Source organism: Callospermophilus lateralis, chromosome 2 (genome assembly GCF_048772815.1).
Source record: "Callospermophilus lateralis isolate mCalLat2 chromosome 2, mCalLat2.hap1, whole genome shotgun sequence".
Classification (NCBI taxonomy): domain Eukaryota; kingdom Metazoa; phylum Chordata; class Mammalia; order Rodentia; family Sciuridae; genus Callospermophilus; species Callospermophilus lateralis.
Window position 1 is genome coordinate 53,517,263 of NC_135306.1, and position 19,480 is coordinate 53,536,742.

The following is a 19,480-nucleotide window of genomic DNA, read 5'->3' on the forward strand; positions in this document are numbered from 1 at the left end:
TTTTTTAAGAAAATTACTTTCAAAAATAGTAACATATAACAATAATATATTGTTATTGTATACTTATTATAAGGAGAATAGATTCCAAGCGTTCTTACCACTAAAACAAAAAAATCTATGGGGTATTAGGAGTTAAATAGCCATTTAAATGTATACTTCCACTAACACATCACATTTTACATCATAAATAGAACTTGTCAATTAAAAAATAGTGGCACAGAAACACAACATGGTTTAATTATTGCAGCGATATTAAGAAATCGTTTACCTGGAGGTAAACAAGTTTGCAGTCATTATTCCTTGGGAAATCAATTTGGAAGGAAAATATTGTGAGATTCCCCTATTTTTAAATATAAGGAAACTCTCCTGATTAGGCCCCAGTTTTCCCTTGAAGTATACTTTCTAGTCCCTTTGTCTCCATGGCTTTTTGCTCATTCTTATGGAAATTATCTAATTTTGCCCTTCCTGTCAGATGAGCTGCTTTCTCAGTGACTTTTAGACTATATGGATTCAGAGGCTTTAGCATGCCTTTTTAGATCACATTTTCTCTTGATACAATCTAATGTCATTTTTGGTAGTACATACTGTGTGTTTAATTCTAGTCAGCTTCAATGGTCTCACTCATAATACTTTCCCATATGTTCTTATCTTTTTAAAATTAATTATAGGCATTTAAGTGTATAGGTTTTCCTAAGAAACCACCCCTCAGGAATCATGTGTCCATCTGAAGAATTAAGGCATTCCAGTTTGAATTCTTAAGGCTAGCAGCTATAACCTTTATGAGATCTTTGACCCTAGGATATGGGAATTTGAAAATCCTATATCCTTACTTGAAACAGAGGCTTTTTTCTTTTTTTTTTTTAAACTCAGTTTCTTAAATGCCATATCAACTTTATCTTGGTAATAATCAGTTCAAGCTACTGGTATTCTACCTTGAAACCCCTTTACCCCAAATCACATTTCCTTCTTTCAAGTTGTCATAGTTCTACAGTTTTACCCATGGATATATTAGGTAAAAAAGTAGAATAGGGGTCATTGACAGCTGGGGCAGCAGAAAGGAATGGAGGGGCTAAGGTTGAATAAGACATTTCTTTTCTGCCAAGAAAAGAAAATGAGAAGTTGATATTTACGGAATTCTTGCTATGGGAGAGGTTGGATAACCAGCATGAAAATACGGTTGGATAAAAGAGGAATTAGTTCTGATGTTCTATATACCACAGTAGGATAGCTGTAGTTTATAATAATTTTATATTTCAAAATAACTAGAGAAGGGTTTGAAAGTTCCCAACATAGAATGATAACATTTGAGGAGATGGAAATGCTAATTACTACGAGTTTATCATTACACATTGTATATATTCTTCAGATTAATAATATTGTGTCCCATAAATAATAATGTTAATTTTTAATTAAAAATTTGTAAAGGGGTTGGGAGTTAGCTCAGTGATAGAGCACTTGCTAGCATATCTGAGATCCCTGTTGATACAATTTCTATATTAGTGAGCTTTTTGCTCAGGCAATAGATAATCCTAAAATAGCTGGAGCTCACAACATTTATTTATTATTCCTGCTGAATGTATGCTGGGCGTTAGATGTAGCTACCTTTGGTTGTGTATTGTGAGTGGAGTACAGCATTAAATTACATAAACTCTTGAAAATTATGTTCTTCATCATGAGAACAGCGTGGATGTATTAGTGACTATTTCTTCCTACTGGGTACTGAAATGGCAATAATAGTATAGACAGAGCCTTGAAGAGCTAAAAGCAACTCATAATGTTCACATAAAGTAAGAAAAATTTGTTAACAAGCCACTGAGACACATGGGGTTGTGTATTAGTCTTTAAGTTAACATATATTAGAAGACTCGAGGGGCTGGGGGGCTGGGGCTCAGTGGTAGAACACTTGTCTCGCATGTGTGAGGCCCTGGGTTCAATCCTCAACACTACATAAATAAAAATAAAAAGGTATTGTGTGCACCTACAACTAAAAAAAATATTTTAAAAAAAGACTTGAAAATTATAATTTTCTCAATGTCCCTTGAACTATTAAAAAGATAAACTGCCAGGTTAGGGATGTAGCTCAGTGATGTAGTGCTTGCCTAGCAAGCCTGAGCCCCTGGGTAAGCCCCAGCACTGTAAAAAAAAAAAAAAAAAAAAAAAAGAAGAGAGATTGTTACAAGTCTGTAGTTCATGAAAGGTGGCAAGTAGTGATAGTTAGATTCATGAGACTTCTTTGCTTTGCTACTGTTCAAAAAACTTTGAAGTAGTAATCCCCTTTCTTTGACCTTAAAATAGTCTTTTTGGTTTTGGTTTTTGGAAGTCTGGTCTCATTATGTTGTTCAGGCTGGGTTGGATATTCTGGGCTTAAGTGATTCTCCTGCCTCAGCCTCCCAAGTAGCTGGGAGTACAAGAGTATACCACCATGCCCCCCCCCTTGTGGTGCTTAGATGTTCAACCCAGGGGTCTCCTGTATTCTAAGTATATACTTTAAAACTCAGCTACATCTCCAGCCCCACATTTAAAAAATATATGCCTGGGCCTGGGGTTCTGGTTCAGTTGTAGAGTGCTGGCTTAGCATGTGTGAGGCACTTGGTTCAATTCTCAGCACCGCATGTAAATAAATAAAGGTTCATCAACAACAAATGAAAATATTTTTCTAAAGCCACTTTAAAAAAAAACATACATAAAACATTCCATGTATAGGTATTATCATTTTTAAGATCTATTCCATATTTGAATGCTTGCTTTTAAAAAACATTGTTATCTATGTTGGAGATAAAGCTCAGTGGTATAGCACTTGAAGAGCTAAAAGCAACTCATAATGTTCACATAAAGTAAAACAAATTTGTTAACAAGCCACTGAGATTTGGGGTTGTGTATTAGTCTTTAAGTTATTAGAAGTTAACATATATTAAACCCATGCCCAAGGCCCTGGGTTTAATCCCCAGTGCATCTTGTGCGCACACACAAACATTATCTGTTGTTTTTATGTGTGTAAGTTTGTTGGTTTAAGATGTGTTACAGGGAGTAGATTTGTTGGGTGAGAGGAAGTTTGTATTTTTTAATAGCTACTTCCTTCCAAAACAGTTTGAAGAAAGCAGTCAGTTGTTATTAAGATTCACAGAAATTGTTTTTACATTTGACTTGACAATATTACCATTTTTAAGAAAAAGAGGTGAAACCCATCTGATATTTGAAAATAAGCACACCCAGTGATGATTTCTGATAAATTTTTGAAGCTGTAAAAGATGACATTTTTTTTCTTTTCCAACTTAAGTCTCCTAAGTATTCAAGGAAGCACTTATTTGGTAGGGGGGGATCAGTGGGTTTATTATGTGACATTTTGCATCACATTTCTCATTTAGGATGGCATTGGACCAAATGACATGGGATCCATCTTAATCTGTGAAAATCTCAGTACAATTCCATGGACAGTAAAAAGATCATAGTGTTTTTTTTGTTTGTTTTTTTTTTTTGTGGTACTGGGGATTGAACCCAGGGCCTTATGCATGCGAGGCAAGCACTCTACCAACTGAGCTATATCCTTAGCCCAAGGTCATAGTTTTTAGACAGCTTTAAGTCGATGTATTTCTTTATAAAGGAGTTCTCTAGTTGAACACATATGCCATAAAAGTAATTGTTAGCATTTGTATCATCTGATTATCCTTTTATAGCCTGTTTCTACTATTTATTTTCACATAATTATTATCCAGCAATAATTAGGATATTTGAATAAGTTAGGTAGTTTGAATTATTTTAGCAATGTGTGGGAGTACTTAGATCATAATCGGCTTAGTACTGTTTGTTATCATGCTTAATTTGCCATATATTTAAAAGAGTGCTTCTTTGAATTCAAAAATGACATTTGATTTCACTTCTGCAATTCAGTTTTTCTGAGTGTGTCTACTTTTAAAAAATAAGGGCTGGGGATGTGGCTCAAGTGGTGGCGTGCCTGCCTGGCATGCGTGCAGCCCAGGTTCGATCCTCAGCACCATATACAAAGATGTTGTGTCCGCCGAAAAACTGAAAAATAAATATTAAAAAAAAAATTCTCTCTCTCTCTCACACACACAGTCTCTCTTTAAAAAAAAAAATAATTTATTCTTACAAATACATAGAATATAAGCTCCCATAAGTTGGGTCAAGGGTATGGCTTCATGATAGAATGTGGGCTTAGTATGCACAAGGCCCTTGGTTAATTCCCAGCATCTTCAGGAAAAAAACCAAAAAACCCAAAACAAACCACCACCAATCATCAAACTAACAATCCTAAAATATAGCCCCCAAACTCACACCAAGATCCAGGGATCTTGCTCATCTTATATACTGCTATTTCCTCAGAGTTAAAAACAGTAAGTACCATGGCACATGGCTAGTACTCAAATTATGTTTTTGAACAAATGAATTACATGAAAGGAAACTTGGAAAATGGGGGAAAATCACTTTTTATTAACCTAATGACACTTTAATTTTGTATCTTCTAATTTATATCAAAAGGATGTTCTGTTACAGATTTCTTTTACTTTTCTGTAGATTTACTTTGTATGGGTACGGTATGTTGTATGCTGGGGACTGAATCCAGAGCATTGTATATACAAGACTGTACCTCTGAGATACATTTCCAGCTTCTAGATTGACTTTTAAGTAGCAATACTGCTACATTTCTTTAGAGAGGATCTTGTGTAGTGGTGCAGGCTGGACTTGAGTTCATGTCCTCCAGCTTCAGCCTCCCCAGTAGCTGGGATTACAGGTGTGCACGTGGATTATTTTTATCATCTAAAATACTTGTTTGGTGAGTACAAGAGTATAGATGAATGACACGTAATGATAAATAAAAGCTCATTATTGCATTTTGTAAAATAGGATTACTGAAGAAGACAAAAGTAAGAAAAAGGGGCAAGAGGAAAAACAACCCAAAAAGCAGCTTAAAAAGGATGAAGAGGGCCAGAAGGAAGAAGATAAACCAAGAAAAGAGCCTGACAAAAAAGAGGGGAAAAAAGAAGTTGAATCAAAAAGGAAAAATTTAGCTAAAACAGGGGTTACATCAACCTCTGATTCTGAAGAAGAAGGAGATGATCAAGAAGGTGAAAAGGTAGAAAGTTTATATATCATATAAAATACTTGTTCTGTTTTTAAGTTCTTTTTAGATAGTTTTTAAGCTGTACCCTAGTAAGTATTCAGTATTTTTGTGAAAGCTAACCTGGATTCTTATATTTCTTAATAGACTTCTACTAACTACATAACAAGTACATTTGAAACTTAATTTTCTATTCTGTATATATCTTCCCTTCTCACAATTATAGTCAGAAAATTGAGTATGTACTTCCAATAACCCCACCTAGGAAAATAAGCGAATGTAGGAAATAAGCCAAGTTGGCTGTGACGTGAAGACAAATGTAAATTATAAGGTGTATTTCTATATATATTTTTATTTACCCCAACGAAAATTTTGTGCCTATTTATTGTATGTTTAGTCATTTATATGTAACTTTATTTGGATGCCATTAAATCTTGTTTGGGAAACTTATTAAAGCTATATGTCTGGGCTGGGGTTGTGGCTAAGTGGTAGAGTGCTTGCCTAGCACATGCAAGGCCCTGGATTTGATCCTCAGCACCACATAACAATAAAGCTATTGTGTTCAACTACAATTAAAAAATAAATATTAAAAAAAAAAAGCTATGTGTCCTTTTGTGTAGAAAAACAGAATAGCCTTAGAGATGTACAGATCCAGGTCACATAGACATTTTCTCTCTTTTTTTTTTTTTTTTTTTTGTATTGGGGATTGAACTCAAGGGCACTTGCCCACTGAGTTACATCTCCAGCCCTATTTTTGTCATTTTTATTTTAGAGACAGGGTCCCACTGAGTTGCTTGGTGCCTCCCAGTTGCTGAGGCTGGCTTTGAATTTTTGATCCTCCTGCCTCAGCCTCCCAAGCTGCTAGGATTACAGGCATGCATGCACCACTGCACCTGTTTTTTTCTCACATTTTAATATTTCAAAGCTAAAATTTTTAAACAAAATAGGCTCAGTAGTGTACTTATAGTATTCACATAAAATTACTGTGACAGGAGGAAGACTATTAAATCCACAATCATAAAGGAAAGTGAAGATTGTAGAGCAGAGATGTGTAAAATTCAGTTGTGTTTTTTAAAATTACTAATTTAAACACGTCTCTCAAAACTAGTTATTTTTCTCTGGAGATTGTCATTACAGCTACTAGTCACTGACTTGATAGTTAATTAAATCCATCCTGATTCTCAAACAGAAGAGAAAGGGTGGACGAAACTTTCAGACTGCTCACAGGAGGAATATGCTGAAAGGCCAGCATGAGAAAGAAGCAGCAGATCGAAAACGCAAGCAAGAGGAACAAATGGAAACTGAGCAGTAAGTATTTTTTTATTCTAAATTTTGGGTTTTCTTAAAACTAGCATGAGTTTTTTAAACAATAGACTTCATTTTCCAGACTTTATGAAGCCTTTTGAAATGAAATTTTTCCCATGTTAGAAAAATCTTCCATATATGAAGATAATATTTCAGGCTTCATTATTTTCTGAGTGAAGGATGAGATTCTTGGAGGCAGTCACCCTGTGAATTCTTTTTCAGTTTAAACTGAAAGTTCAGATAAGTTTTAACTGTTGGTTTTGCAGAAAATTGTACTCATCCTCTCTTTTTTGTGATATATAAATATAGAAAGAGTGGTGATAATATATTGGTGGAGAAAGAATGCAGGATATATTCTTGTTATACCACCAGCAGGCCTACCCCTAAAGACCAGCAAAAATAACAAAAGCACAGGTGGAAACCCACGAAGCCAGTAAAGTAAATCCAGCGGCTGACAGGGTTTACATTGAATGTGTGCACTATAAATCAAGTTCAAATCTGTTTTCCCTTAAGTTTTGATACTTGGAGATGGTATATACTTACCATGGGGGATTTCTTTCCCCTTTATTGTATAAAATAATTTTATTAATAGAATGAAAAATGATAGCAATGATGATTGTTAGACTTCATGTCTTTGTTTTCCTGGTTATCTTTAGACTGTCACTTCTGAATTCTTTCTCTGAAATACTTTTCTTTCCTGTGAAATGTCTTATACTCTTAACTTTTTTTTTTGTTGTTGTTATTTATAGTGAGGAGATAATTTTATAAACATGCTCTATGTCACTAAAGACAAAGATAATGAGCAGTGAAACTCTAAACATTCTTGAATAATTTTTTTTATATTATAAAATAATCATAAGCCACTAGACTATAAATACAGCATTTGCCTCTGACTTCTTAGTTGTTCAGAGGCTATATGAGCAGCTTTAGCCTCTTGTGGGAGTATTTTAAAAAGTGATCTGAAGTTCAGAAATGTTACTCCCTATTGTTGACTTTGACCACTTCTGTAAATATTTTTTTGTTACCTATCCTTCTCTATATTTTCATTGAAAATTTGTTGGACTGTTGGTTGCTTTTAACTTCATTGTGCTCCCAAAATTAGGATACAGAATTAGTTGTTGCCTAGTAAAATAGCCCATCCTTTCTTCAGTATCTCAGAGTTATCTTTTTATGTATTTCAGTTTCTTTTGAATGTCCTCCAATGTAATTTTCTCAAATTCTAATATTTGTGTTTTCTTTCCTTCTCCTGTTATTACAAAACTTTGTACTTGGACAGTTTTGCTCTGTAAAGCATTTCAGATGCAACTTGTGTGAAATGCATTATGCAAAATAAAGTTTATTGTATTGTATTCCCAGCCAAACAACATGTAATCTACAGTAATAAAAAATATATCTCATTTTGGGCTCAAAGCATTAATCCAGTTACTGAAAAGAGAATACAAGTGGAGCAAACAAGAGATGAAGATCTTGAGACAGACTCATTGGACTGAATTTCCCCCTCCCCCCCCTTGATGGAAGAATGTTCCAGATTCTAAATTGAGGACTTCATTATTAATGGCATTATTACTGTGTTATGATTGTTAAACAAAATTTCCTGTAAGGTACACACTACATCCTAAGGTCTGCCATCATTCCTGTTAAGTTTTTTACCAAGCTTAAAATGAAGCTTTGTGTTTGAAAGTTATAACAATTCTAGATGAAGATGGTGGTTGTACATTATTTCATTTAGAAAATATAAAAATTCATTTTGTTTTGAAGCTAGGTATTAACTGGAATAGCTATACATCCCTGAGAGTGGGGCAATTGTGCCCTTCCCTTGACATTCCTTGTTGTTTAATTCTTTAGAATCTTAATGATTGTTTTTTTAAAAATCCTGAGAGATTAATCAGTAGACTTGTTAAGAAAAAAATGAAACTGTAACCAAAATTTTAAAATAAAGTTTTTTTAAAAAAAAACCTGATTTTTAGATATTTTTTGTTCTTGTCTATTTTAATTGGTTTATAGTATGGCCTGATTGCCAAGCCAAGGTATTAGAAATTACGATTTCAATTTTAAATGGTTATTTTTGTGATTCATAGTAAAACGGTACCTTTTCATTTGAAACGGTATATAAATGTTAGTGGATGTCATTTAATTTGATAATGGCTTCCCCTTCCCCAATTTTTAAAAAATCTCATAGGTGTCTTAAAAACAGTATTTTAATCTTGATGCTTACTTCAAAATCCCTTAAATTACCTGCACTTCGGAGATGTGGTGAACAATTAAATTGGTCTGTTTTGTTTTTGTAGTGCTGGGGATCAGAGCCAGAAAGCCTCATGTAGGCAGTCGCTCTACCATTGAGCTACAACTCCAGCCCTAAATTGGTCTGTTTTAAATGTGCTGCTTTTAAAAATAATTGTGATGTAGAATCCATTAAATGTTCATAGTATTCTTCCCATTGTAGATTGTTGATCTGAAAGTGGGCTTTTAATATATTTCATGTTGGAAAGAAAATTTCATTGTGACAGTTCCAAAATCATTTTGTGAAGTCACTAAAAAAAGATTGTTAGATTTAATTTAGCATATTGAGTTTTGCTTATATTTGTACTAATGCTGTGGAGCTCTGGTTCTAAACACCGTAATCAATTCTTTGTGGTCTAAGCTATTGATTTATTATTATAAGGAAAATTTTTTATTATTTACATAAGGGATTGTGGGCATTTGGTAATCATAGTCACAAAGTTCCAATGTTTTGAAATATTTGTGTTAACATTTGATAGGCAGAATAAAGATGAAGGAAAGAAGCCAGAAGTTAAGAAAGTGGAGAAGAAGCGAGGTTAGTTATTTCACTTTCTACGACGTATAAAAGCATACATAGAAAGTTTGTAGACAATTTTTCATGATTGGCTTCAGAATCAGCCTCATTTTCTTATGTCCTACAAAAACATTCAGATTCCTGATGAATTCTATATAAATTACATTGTACTTTAAGCGTAACTAGGTGAACTTGCTAAATAGTAATCTTTGTATTTTAATATTTGTCATTTGATGTCAGATTTTTCTAACTTGGACAAAAGCTAAACACTTTCTCATTTTTGTCAGATTGCTTAATTAGGGTTAAGTGTATAAGGTAAGGCAGGTGTTTTATGGATTGGTGTACAGAGTTCATTGGATGTAGGCAATGGCATATTTTGTGCTTTCATACTGTTTGTTGCTTTCCTAAACTATATATTAAAAAGTTGCAGGTAACTTCTTATTCTTAAGAAGTTAGAAAAATAACTCTATAAAGAGTTTCTTAGTAAAATATATATTTTTTAAGAAGCCACAGTTTCTTTCCATTATAAAGCAGATTATACAAAAACACTGGTGTTGGAAAAACTATTTACTGTTTTTCACATATTTTAATTTATAGAAACATCAATGGATTCTCGACTTCAAAGGATACATGCTGAAATAAAAAATTCACTCAAAATTGATAATCTTGTAAGTGTTTAACTTCCTTTAAAAATATAGTGCTAAATTAATTCAATCACTGGTTAATTTGTACTGCCTTGACTTTAAAAAAATCTTCAGAATTAAATTATATATGCTGTGAAATAATTAACAATTACTATTTTGTCATGAAGGATGTGAACAGATGCATTGAGGCCTTGGATGAACTTGCTTCACTTCAGGTCACAATGCAACAAGCTCAGAAACACACAGAGATGATTACAACCCTGAAAAAAGTAAGTATATCAACTCACATAGGCTTTTAACATTTTCATATTACTTCATTAAAAAAATAAGTATAAGTAAACAAATAACTAGGGAAACAATTATTATATATTGTTTTCTCAGATACGGCGATTCAAAGTTAGTCAAGTTATCATGGAAAAGTCTACCATGTTGTATAACAAGTTTAAGAACATGTTTTTGGTTGGTGAAGGAGATTCTGTCATCACACAAGTGTTGAATAAATCTCTTGCTGAACAAAGACAACATGAGGAAGCGAATAAAACCAAAGATCAAGGAAAGAAAGGCCCAAACAAAAAGCTAGAAAAAGAACAAACAGGTATGTATAATCTGAAGCCAGTTTTTAAAAAACTGTTTGCCAGGATTTCCTCTTAAAAATGGTTTACCAAGCCTGGGAATGTAGCTCAGTGGTAGAGCACTTGCTTGTGCTTGAGACTGTGGGTCTAATCCTCAGCATGGAATTGGATGGTAGGGTTTAAATATGGCTTTACTACATAGGCAAAAAAAATACCTTCACCATCTGCCAATAAACTGGAAGTGACTACTAAAACATTGTTATCAACAATGAGGCTTCGTTGTATTTTCATTGGCCTTGAGGTAGTCTTAAATGTTTCTGAATCAGGGTGATCATGGTAAGACAGACCTTGGCAATATTAACATTAGCAGAGGACTTGGTAAAATTGTATGATGGGCCTGTCAAACCATGCACAGCAGCATGCCCTCAGAACAAGAAATCGTGTCAGTTTATAAAGTCAGGGTTCTAACACAAAAACCATAGTTAATGGGGCAAATGACCGGAGGAATGTAAAAACTCTATCTAGAACATTGTCTCCTCCTCCCTAGAGGATTCACTTCCTAGTCCTGCTTTCATTTCACAGCCACAGAAAACAAAACCAATCCCCAGGGTTCAATAATGGTGTGTGTATGTATGTGTATATATATACACATACATACACACGCACATACATAATCTTTTAGTTGTAGTTGGACACAGTACCTTTATTTATTATGTGGTGCTGAGGATTGAACCCAGGGCCGCACACATGCTAGGTGAGCACTCTACTGCTAAGCCACATCCCTAGCCCCTCAATGTTTTGATCAAAACAGCATCACACTAACTGGGGCATGGTGGTATGCCATGGGCCACTAAGGCAGGAGAATCACAAGTTCAAGGCCAGCCTCAGTAACTTATCAAGATCCTAAACAACTTAGTGAGACCCTGCCTCAAAATTTAAAAAGGGGCTGGGATGTGACTCATTGGTTAAAATGGGCCCTGAGATCAATTCCCAGTATCCCAAACAAAACAAAAACCAAACAGCATCACAGGTGGAGCCTGAAAGTTGCTATATTTACAGCTGATAGGAGTATTGTGGTTCATGCTACTGTGCTTAGTCATGCTTAGCATATTGTTTTTTAATTGTATTAATGGGCTTTTTGTTTGCTAATGTGTAAATAAAAAATTAACTATTATTTTTCTAATTATTCCTTTACCCATAAGTACATGCAGTAACTTTATTTCTGTGCATTAGCTGCACAAAGACTTTAGTGAAGCTGTCCTGTATATTCCTGAAATTGCATCAAAACCCAATCCTAAAATTAAGTATTAGAAACTTAGGAGCCATGTTTTATTTTTTTATTTTGAATCTTTAACAAAGTATTTCCATTGGAATCCTTTTAAAGGTTCAAAGACTCTGAATGGAGGATCTGATGCTCAAGACAGTAATCAGCCACAGCATAATGGAGATAGCAATGAAGAAAGTAAAGACAACCATGAGGCCAGCAGTAAGAAAAAGTGAGGACATATTTTAATGGGTCTGTGTGTGTGTGTTTTGAGGTGGGGTTTTGCTGTATAGCCCAACCTGGCTTTGAACTCCTGGGCTCCAGTGATACTCCTGACTCAGAGTGACTTAGGTGTGCAGAGTAGCGCCTGGATCATGTTTTCTTTTCTTTTTTTTGTAATCATAAGTTTTTGACCACAATACTTTACCAAGGTGATTTAGTACTCAAGGTAGAACCTAGGGTAAGCACTCTATATAGCATCAGCAGGGGTGATTAGAGTTTGATCACATAATCCTTGAATTCAATAAGGAAATTGTAAATTGGCAAGAGAGGTATCTCCCCGGTACCCAAAATCCCCAAAAGCTAGTATACAAATAATTTGCTACTGTATTCAAGAAAATGGAGCTAGGTGGGAATTCTATAAAAAACGGTTTTCCCCGGTCTATCTTTCTACATGGCTTTTTCTTGTGCTTTACTGTTGAGCTGCGTATTCTCAGCCCCAATACGATGTTAATGTCTTGCTTTCAAAATTCCTTCAATTGTGGAAGGATAAATGCATTAACAATTTAGATGTAGAATCATTGATTATTTTATACTGTAATCCTATACAGCTGTAGTTGTCCAAAATTTTTGTTTGTTCAAAGGATGTGGAATCAAGCATCCCTTCAAATTGTGTAATTAAAAAATCTTGTCTATGTATGTTGGCATCACAGATAAAAAATTCTCATTCTGCCATGCGCCATGGTGGACACCTGTAATTCCAATGGCTTGGGAGGCTGAGGGAGGAGGATGGCAAGTTCAAAGCCAGCCTCAGCAAAAAAAGCAAGGCACTGAGCAACTCAGTGACACCCTATTTCTAAATAAAATACAAAGTAGGGCTCAGAATGTGGCTCAGGGGTCAAGTGCTCCTGAGTTCAATTCCTGGTACTAGAGGAAAGGCTTCTTTTCTATTATGCTTTCCTGGGTTATTGTGATCTTCAAATTACTTTAGGTAGAAGGGTAAAATTTTGAAAAAGATGATGTGTCTTAAATAACAAGGTTTATTGTTTTCATGTTTTGGTAGTTTTAAAAATGTAATGCAGATTTAATGCCTTTTTTCCTTAGGAGAAAACCCTAATCTCAGTTGTCAAACCTATCTTTCCCCTTTTTTCTTTAGGCCATCCGGTGAAGAGAGAGAGACTGAGATATCTCTGAAGGATTCTACACTAGATAACTAGGTTGACATACCTGGAATATAAAGAACATTTGACAAGTTTGTAATGGTTTTCCTTTGAAATATTTAGATTGCTGAAAGTTTTAAATTTTTATAAGCATAGGTTTTGATGTCTACAACTTGTTTTGAGGGAGATAATCCCTTTATCTTTGTTTAAAAGTAATTAAACATTATTGCTATTGTACTTGTGCAGTATTAACAGCTACATTATACAGTAAATGTTGGGGGGTAATCCACTTAGAAATGTTAAACTGCTTTTCCAGATATGGTTGTAGCATATTTTCAATTAGTGTGTGTATGTTAATGTGTAATTGGTAGTAAAACAGTTACATTTTTTAAACTGCTACTTGTATAAATCCTCTTTTCCCAAATACTGTGGGTTTTGTGCATAGTTTTTACAAATCTTGGACAGACTGTCTTTTCACTGTGGGTTTTGTAGAAGTTGAGCATTTTTATGGTTGATAAAATGTTACTTCTATACAAGTACTCACTCCCTCCTTTTTTTATCAAAAGTTAATTTTAATATCAGTCCACATTGTGCTCCATTCTGCTTTTTTGTAACAGTATCATCTGTATTCCTTTTTATCCAATTGACATCAAACTGACTTCTATGAGGTTCAACTTATGTTCAACTTATGTTAAGATAATTTAATTTTGTGGCTGGGAATTTAGTGAAGGCACATGACTTTCCTGCAGAGAACAGACTGGGTATTATATATGTATATGAATGAATCTGATTTTAGAGTTCAACCATTTAAGATCCTTTACAGGCACTAATAACTTAAACTGAAAATGTTTATTTTTGAGAAATGTCTTAAGTCACATTCATTAAGGAAGTCACAAAGTAGTATTTTTTTAATTGGGAAAAAAAGTCAATCCATGATGCTTATGTGGTAAATATAAATAAATGCTATATAAAGAAACCTATTTCAAAATGTGGCTATATTAGAAGGGAATTTGTATTTTCATTTCTATATCATATATGTAACAGGGTTACAAAAAATAGAAATATTAGTTGCTCCAAGGTAGTATTTGACAAGTCTGTATTTTGATGTATATGGACTAAATCTGGAAGAATCAATGTTAACACAAAATTTAATAGTCTGTTAACTAAAGGATAGCATTTCTAAGATATTTTAAATATTAGGTCAGTTGGTGGTTTTCAATAGGTAGGTAGTAGATACGTTTTGAAACTCTTATGAATATGGGAAAATGACTTAATACCAGTGTTTGTAACATGTGTTGTAAGTTTTGATCTCTTGATAATTATTTTCATCTATACAACTTGAATTATTTGGATAATTGAATTTTTGCTTTTTAGAAGTCTTACAACGGCGCTAAGACCCACTGTTTTGAGGGAACTCTGCTATTACATTATATATACACCAGTCATCTGTTTTGTCCTAACAGTTTTAACTTAGATTTATTCTAGTTGAGCCATAAGTGTCAAATGTGTAAACTTGTTTTGATTAAAGAATTTTTCTATCAAACTCCATTAGTAAATTACTTCTTTGCTGTTTTAAGAGTTTAAGGAAATAATTTTTTAGTTATCTGGTTATTGATCCTGTTTGGGGATATAGGGTTAACTAAATATAAGCACAAGGTGGTTTAAAAATAAAGGAAATATTTTTTTTTTGTTCTCCCTCCCCTTTTTTCCTATGACCCAAACAGATCTATAGTTTTACCAAGAAGCCACAGAATATTCAACTTCTGGAGAATATAAGGCTCACCTTGCTCTAACCAGTTAACCTTCTTTGAAATATTCTTTGTCGTAGGTGATTCATGGATAACTGCCACTCTCAGGACTCACCAAAAAAGGTCATCAAGACCTTTAAGGCATTGGCAATATTTGGTTTAAATTCCTTAGCTAAGAGATAAGATAATTTTCAATAAGGTTGCTAACTCCCACCCGCCAAAAAAGTATGTGTAAAATCTGAACGACACATTTTGTGCTATTTGATCACTGGATAACATTTTGGAAGAGTAATTGATTGCTGAAGGTTTCTCAGCTGCTTGAATCAGAGAACCTGACTGGGAATTTGTATGGATAATTTGATCAGAGTATCTTAGGGCTCAGCTATTGTATCTAGTGAGATATAATTTTTTAAACTAAAGATGTTCCTACCCATACCACTTACCTGGTTAAAGATGTACGGTCAGCAGGAGGTCTGCTATCTAATTCTGGATGAGAGCAAAGGCTTTTTTTTTCCCCCTCAATTGTTCAGTTGACTAGAGATTATTAGAAATAGATAACCCTTAAGAAATGAAGAAGCCATTAATAGGCAAAATTTTATGTTTATATTTGTCTTGTGTAATTGTCCAACATTAATGACTGATCTTTCCCCCAGTAAAACTGCAGTGTCTAATTATCCCTAAAGGAATCTGAAGCCTGAGAAAAATATTAAAAGAAATAGTTAACTGCTTTTTTTAGTGATCTTTTGCATGTATCTTCTATTATATCAAAATTAAGTTCATGACATTTTCTTATTTCTTCATTGATGTATATCATAATTATATCATAATTCATGGTGTAAAGTATGGTGTGTTTAATAGATTGAAATAAGCTTAAAGAAAGGCTGTTTTTGATTTGGGTGTTTTGTTGTTGTTTTTAACTTGATGGGATACTCACATAAGTAACACTGGCAAATTGTGGTATGGCCTGGTTCTTGTCAGTTTCACCAGGAAACAATAGTAGATTCTTTGGATAAGTTGAACTATCAGAATAGAATAACATTCTCAATAAGTAATAAAATAAGAATGCATTATGATAATTAACTTGCTGTTTTGAGAGTATGAAATGAAAATTAAAGCATATTAATGCAAAACTTTTACCTGTGGACTTTTAGGAAGTGGGTAAATCACTCATTTGTCTTAAATCTATGATTTTCCAGCAGAATTTTCTATCTGTTCAATGTTACTGGCACCACTGGATACAGGAAAAGTAAAAATTTAGGCACAATGTAAGGCAGCCATGGAGGGGCCTCTTTAGTTCTCTATGCCTATGCTGATCCTCTACTGATTGAATGAGTGAATGAAAACACCTCTAGACATACCAGAAACAGGTACTTGTCATCACCATATCATTCAACTTAATATTGTATATGTGGCATTAAGTCCATGAATCATACTTCACTGTCAGTCTTTGAAATAGGCTTACAGGCTTCATCAGTTTTTGATTTCTATGGTAAATGTCTTTTCTCAGCCATCCAAAGAAATGTACAATTCAGCTGAATTTAAATATAACCTAGGAGAGAGAGAGTAAAAATTATAGTGAAAATCTATTTTATAGCATTTCTTAAAGTCTTAAGAATATTCTTATCAGGAAACTTTAGTTTGTTTCAAGCTAGGTGTGTGGTAGACTCCTGTATTCCCAACTACTTGGGAGACTGAGGATGGAGGATCGATAGTTCAAGCTAGTAGCTTGAACCACATAGCAAAACACCACCTCAAAAACAAAAAAAACTTTTCCGTAAGTTATAAGATTAGGTGAATGGAAGAGCTGGGTTAGAAAAGTGTTCTTTCCCTCTTTTTGAGAAAACTGTTACATATTATTGAGTATTATTGCTCAATCCATTGGATCTTGATTTTTCCCTATCTCCATGGTAATACCCAATTTGCTATTTTCTTTTAAATTGACATTTTAAACCGATAACATTTGTGATATATACAAAATTTCAAGAAGTGAGGCTTTATTTTAAATACTGTGGAGATGTGTACATACTTGAGCTTTTTACATTCATTACTCATGTATCTAGGGAGATACATGAATGTCTTGTGTGCTTATTCATATCAAGATATAATATCACAAAAGAGACCACTGAATGACACAGTAGTTATTCTTGTATTATTCATAAAACAATTACTCTTGTTTTTAACTTCTTCCTAATTTTTATTACAGATATTTAAAGGATCTTTACCTTGGAAGCCTCATGGTAGAAGGTGTAGCAATCACATTCTTCAAAGAATTTTCAAAACATTTCCACCGCTTGATGTATCATTGATTCTATCATTAGCAAAAAACACTCAGGATACAGAATGAATAGGCAAGCATGGATTGGGAGAAAAGAATCAGAATTTGTGTATGTGACAAAAGATTAATATATTCAGAATATATGAAGTACTTCTTCAACAAGATAAATTAAAACGAGTAAAAAGCAATAAATAAATATACTCTGGAATAAATACTAAGTGAAATAATTTAGCATTTTCTAAATATTTGGACCTGTTTTTAATTAAAGGTTCCAGGATCAACATAAGGATAAGCAAGGAATTCCCCCAGTTTGTTGCCTTCTGAATCGTAGTGGAGCATTCGGAAGCAAACATCACAAAAGAAACATGGGTCCTCTGGTGCAAAACTGTCACTGTTTGTCACCCATCTGTAGTTTTTAGAAAAAGATGTGTGTCATTATAAATCAAGTTTTTCATGCCTCAACATGCTATAACCCGTAAACAGAACATTCCCACTATTATCAGTCCATGCCCCTAACACTAATACTGCTGCTTTGTAAAACTTCCTTTTAAAGGTAAGTAGAAAAACCTCAAAATGTATACTCAAAAGCATACATTTGCTATGATATAACCTGTCCTCCAGACATGTTCTATTTCTTCTAAAAGGCAATCTTAAACACACAGACTCAATATACTTTTTTTTTTTTTGCAACAATATACTTTTTTTGTGTGGTGATTAGCATTCCTATCTTAAAAAACACTTCTACATGCTGGCAAACCTCAAACTCTTCCAGTTATATTGGAATATATCAAATTGTTTAGATTACAATTATGTTATATTGTCCCACATGTACTGTTCTAATTTTAATATGTGTACTTCTGAAAACAATTCCTTTTTTAAACTGATATATTAGTACTGTTGTTCTGAAAACACAAATGTTTTAAATTCTAAATTAGACACAAGGGAATGTGTGCATAGTGATATTCAAGTGAGATTGTTTTTGGGATTGAGAATGTTAACTGTTCACAGGATGAAAATACTACTTTCCAGTCTAATTGAAGTCTCCATTTCATGGAATGTTTGCTTTTAATATCTTGATCTGGTAAACTGATTTGTTTTTCTATTGATCCTTTAAATGTGTATTATTGGGGCTGGGGTTGTGGCTCAGTGGTAGAGCACTTGCCTAGTATGTGTGAGGCACTGGGTCAATCCTCAGCATCACATTATTTAATAAAAAGTTTTGTTAAGTATATTGTGGTTGGGAATCCAAAATAAACTTTTAAGGTACTAAATTCTTCCTATTTTGAGTAGTTTCCGAACTTTATTTTACTTTGGTCTACAGTAAGAAACACAATGTAATCTAAACATGCAGAATCACATACAGCAAAATTTTTTAAGAAACCCATATTTGGATCTCACAAAACAAACTCACTACCTGGTTTTACTAGTACTACCTAAAACAAATAACAAAAAGTGCAAAGTATTACTTCTAAAAGGAAAAGAAAAAAATACACATTACTCACCTAGCTGTGTACATTTTACAAACAAAACATTTTCTGGTCCATAGCCAGTGTTTCTTGGTAAGAAGGGGATAAAGTGTTCTATCCAGGCAGTCGTCATAATGTACAAGCCTGTTCATTGGAAAATAAATGAAGATATTAAAGTGCAAATTTTTATCTCTTAATCAGTATTAGGGACATAGTAGATACATTTTCCAATTTTTGATTACAAAAAAATTAGGGAAACTTGACTGTTCTACCAGGTTTGACCAAATTGTGTTTAACAAGATACTCCCAGTTTGACCATAGGGGGACCACTCTCACAGCTATGTCACTACTGCTATTACAGTGCTGGCAAAGAAGTAAACTGTCATTGCAATGCAAAGGGAGAAGGGAGGGGGGGGTCTGAGAGCAAGGTGTTCATTCCTGTGAGACTTCCAAGTTCCCATACTAATAGGCACTGGAGCTATCAGTTAAGATATATTTATATATCTTAAATATATTCTATCCTAATTCTTGATCTGCTTACAACTTTGTTCCATTAAAAGGTGGGTACTTAGTTTAAGCAAGGCTGCTCAGTGATACTTTACCTAGATTAACTGGTTGTTATCACGTTGTCTATTTATTGTTGTCTCCACTAAAAATCCAAATCTCATTCCTGGTATGTAAATCAGTGGGATTTTAGTTTTAGGTGTCAGAGCTATGAAACTTAGGTTTTAAGAAACTAATCTGGGGGCTGGGGATATGGCTCAGCGGTAGCACGCTCACCTGGCATGTGTGCGGCCCGAGTTCAATCCTCAGCACCACATACAAACAAAGATGTTGTGTCCGCCAAAGACTAAAAAATAAATATTAAAAAAATTCTCTTTAGTTTCTTTTTCTTTTTAACAAGAGAATTTTTAAAATATTTTTTAGTTCTTGGCGGACACAACATCTTTGTGTTA

General features: G+C 33.8%; 2 protein-coding genes across 5 annotated transcripts in view; one reads left to right on the forward strand and one right to left on the reverse strand.

The window, feature by feature from the left end:
* Psip1 (PC4 and SRSF1 interacting protein 1) overlaps positions 1 to 18,329 on the forward strand; it is a 46,811-nt gene extending 28,482 nt beyond the window's left edge. The window contains exons 9-18 of one of the 4 annotated variants that reach the window (XM_076845957.2): positions 4,864 to 5,092; positions 6,267 to 6,385; positions 9,142 to 9,197; positions 9,774 to 9,844; positions 9,988 to 10,089; positions 10,202 to 10,415; positions 11,777 to 11,888; positions 13,032 to 13,127; positions 15,983 to 16,150; positions 16,987 to 18,329. In XM_076845957.2, coding sequence (XP_076702072.1) covers positions 4,864 to 5,092; positions 6,267 to 6,385; positions 9,142 to 9,197; positions 9,774 to 9,844; positions 9,988 to 10,089; positions 10,202 to 10,415; positions 11,777 to 11,888; positions 13,032 to 13,092 — 964 coding nt within the window. In that variant the 3' untranslated portion in view covers positions 13,093 to 13,127; positions 15,983 to 16,150; positions 16,987 to 18,329. Of the gene's footprint in view, positions 1 to 4,863; positions 5,093 to 6,266; positions 6,386 to 7,738; positions 8,287 to 9,141; positions 9,198 to 9,773; positions 9,845 to 9,987; positions 10,090 to 10,201; positions 10,416 to 11,776; positions 11,889 to 13,031; positions 16,151 to 16,986 lie in introns of those variants that run through there. The other 3 variants (XM_076845955.2, XM_076845958.1, XM_076845959.1) reach the window with 3 other exon arrangements.
* Snapc3 (small nuclear RNA activating complex polypeptide 3) overlaps positions 15,364 to 19,480 on the reverse strand; it is a 32,692-nt gene continuing 28,575 nt past the window's right edge. Inside the window, exons 8-10 of the mRNA XM_076845960.2 lie at positions 18,561 to 18,668; positions 17,006 to 17,464; positions 15,364 to 16,332 (exon numbers count right to left, since the gene is read on the reverse strand). Of these exons, the coding sequence (XP_076702075.2) occupies positions 17,317 to 17,464; positions 18,561 to 18,668 (256 nt within the window). The 3' untranslated portion in view covers positions 15,364 to 16,332; positions 17,006 to 17,316. The remainder of the gene's footprint in view (positions 16,333 to 17,005; positions 17,465 to 18,560; positions 18,669 to 19,480) is intronic.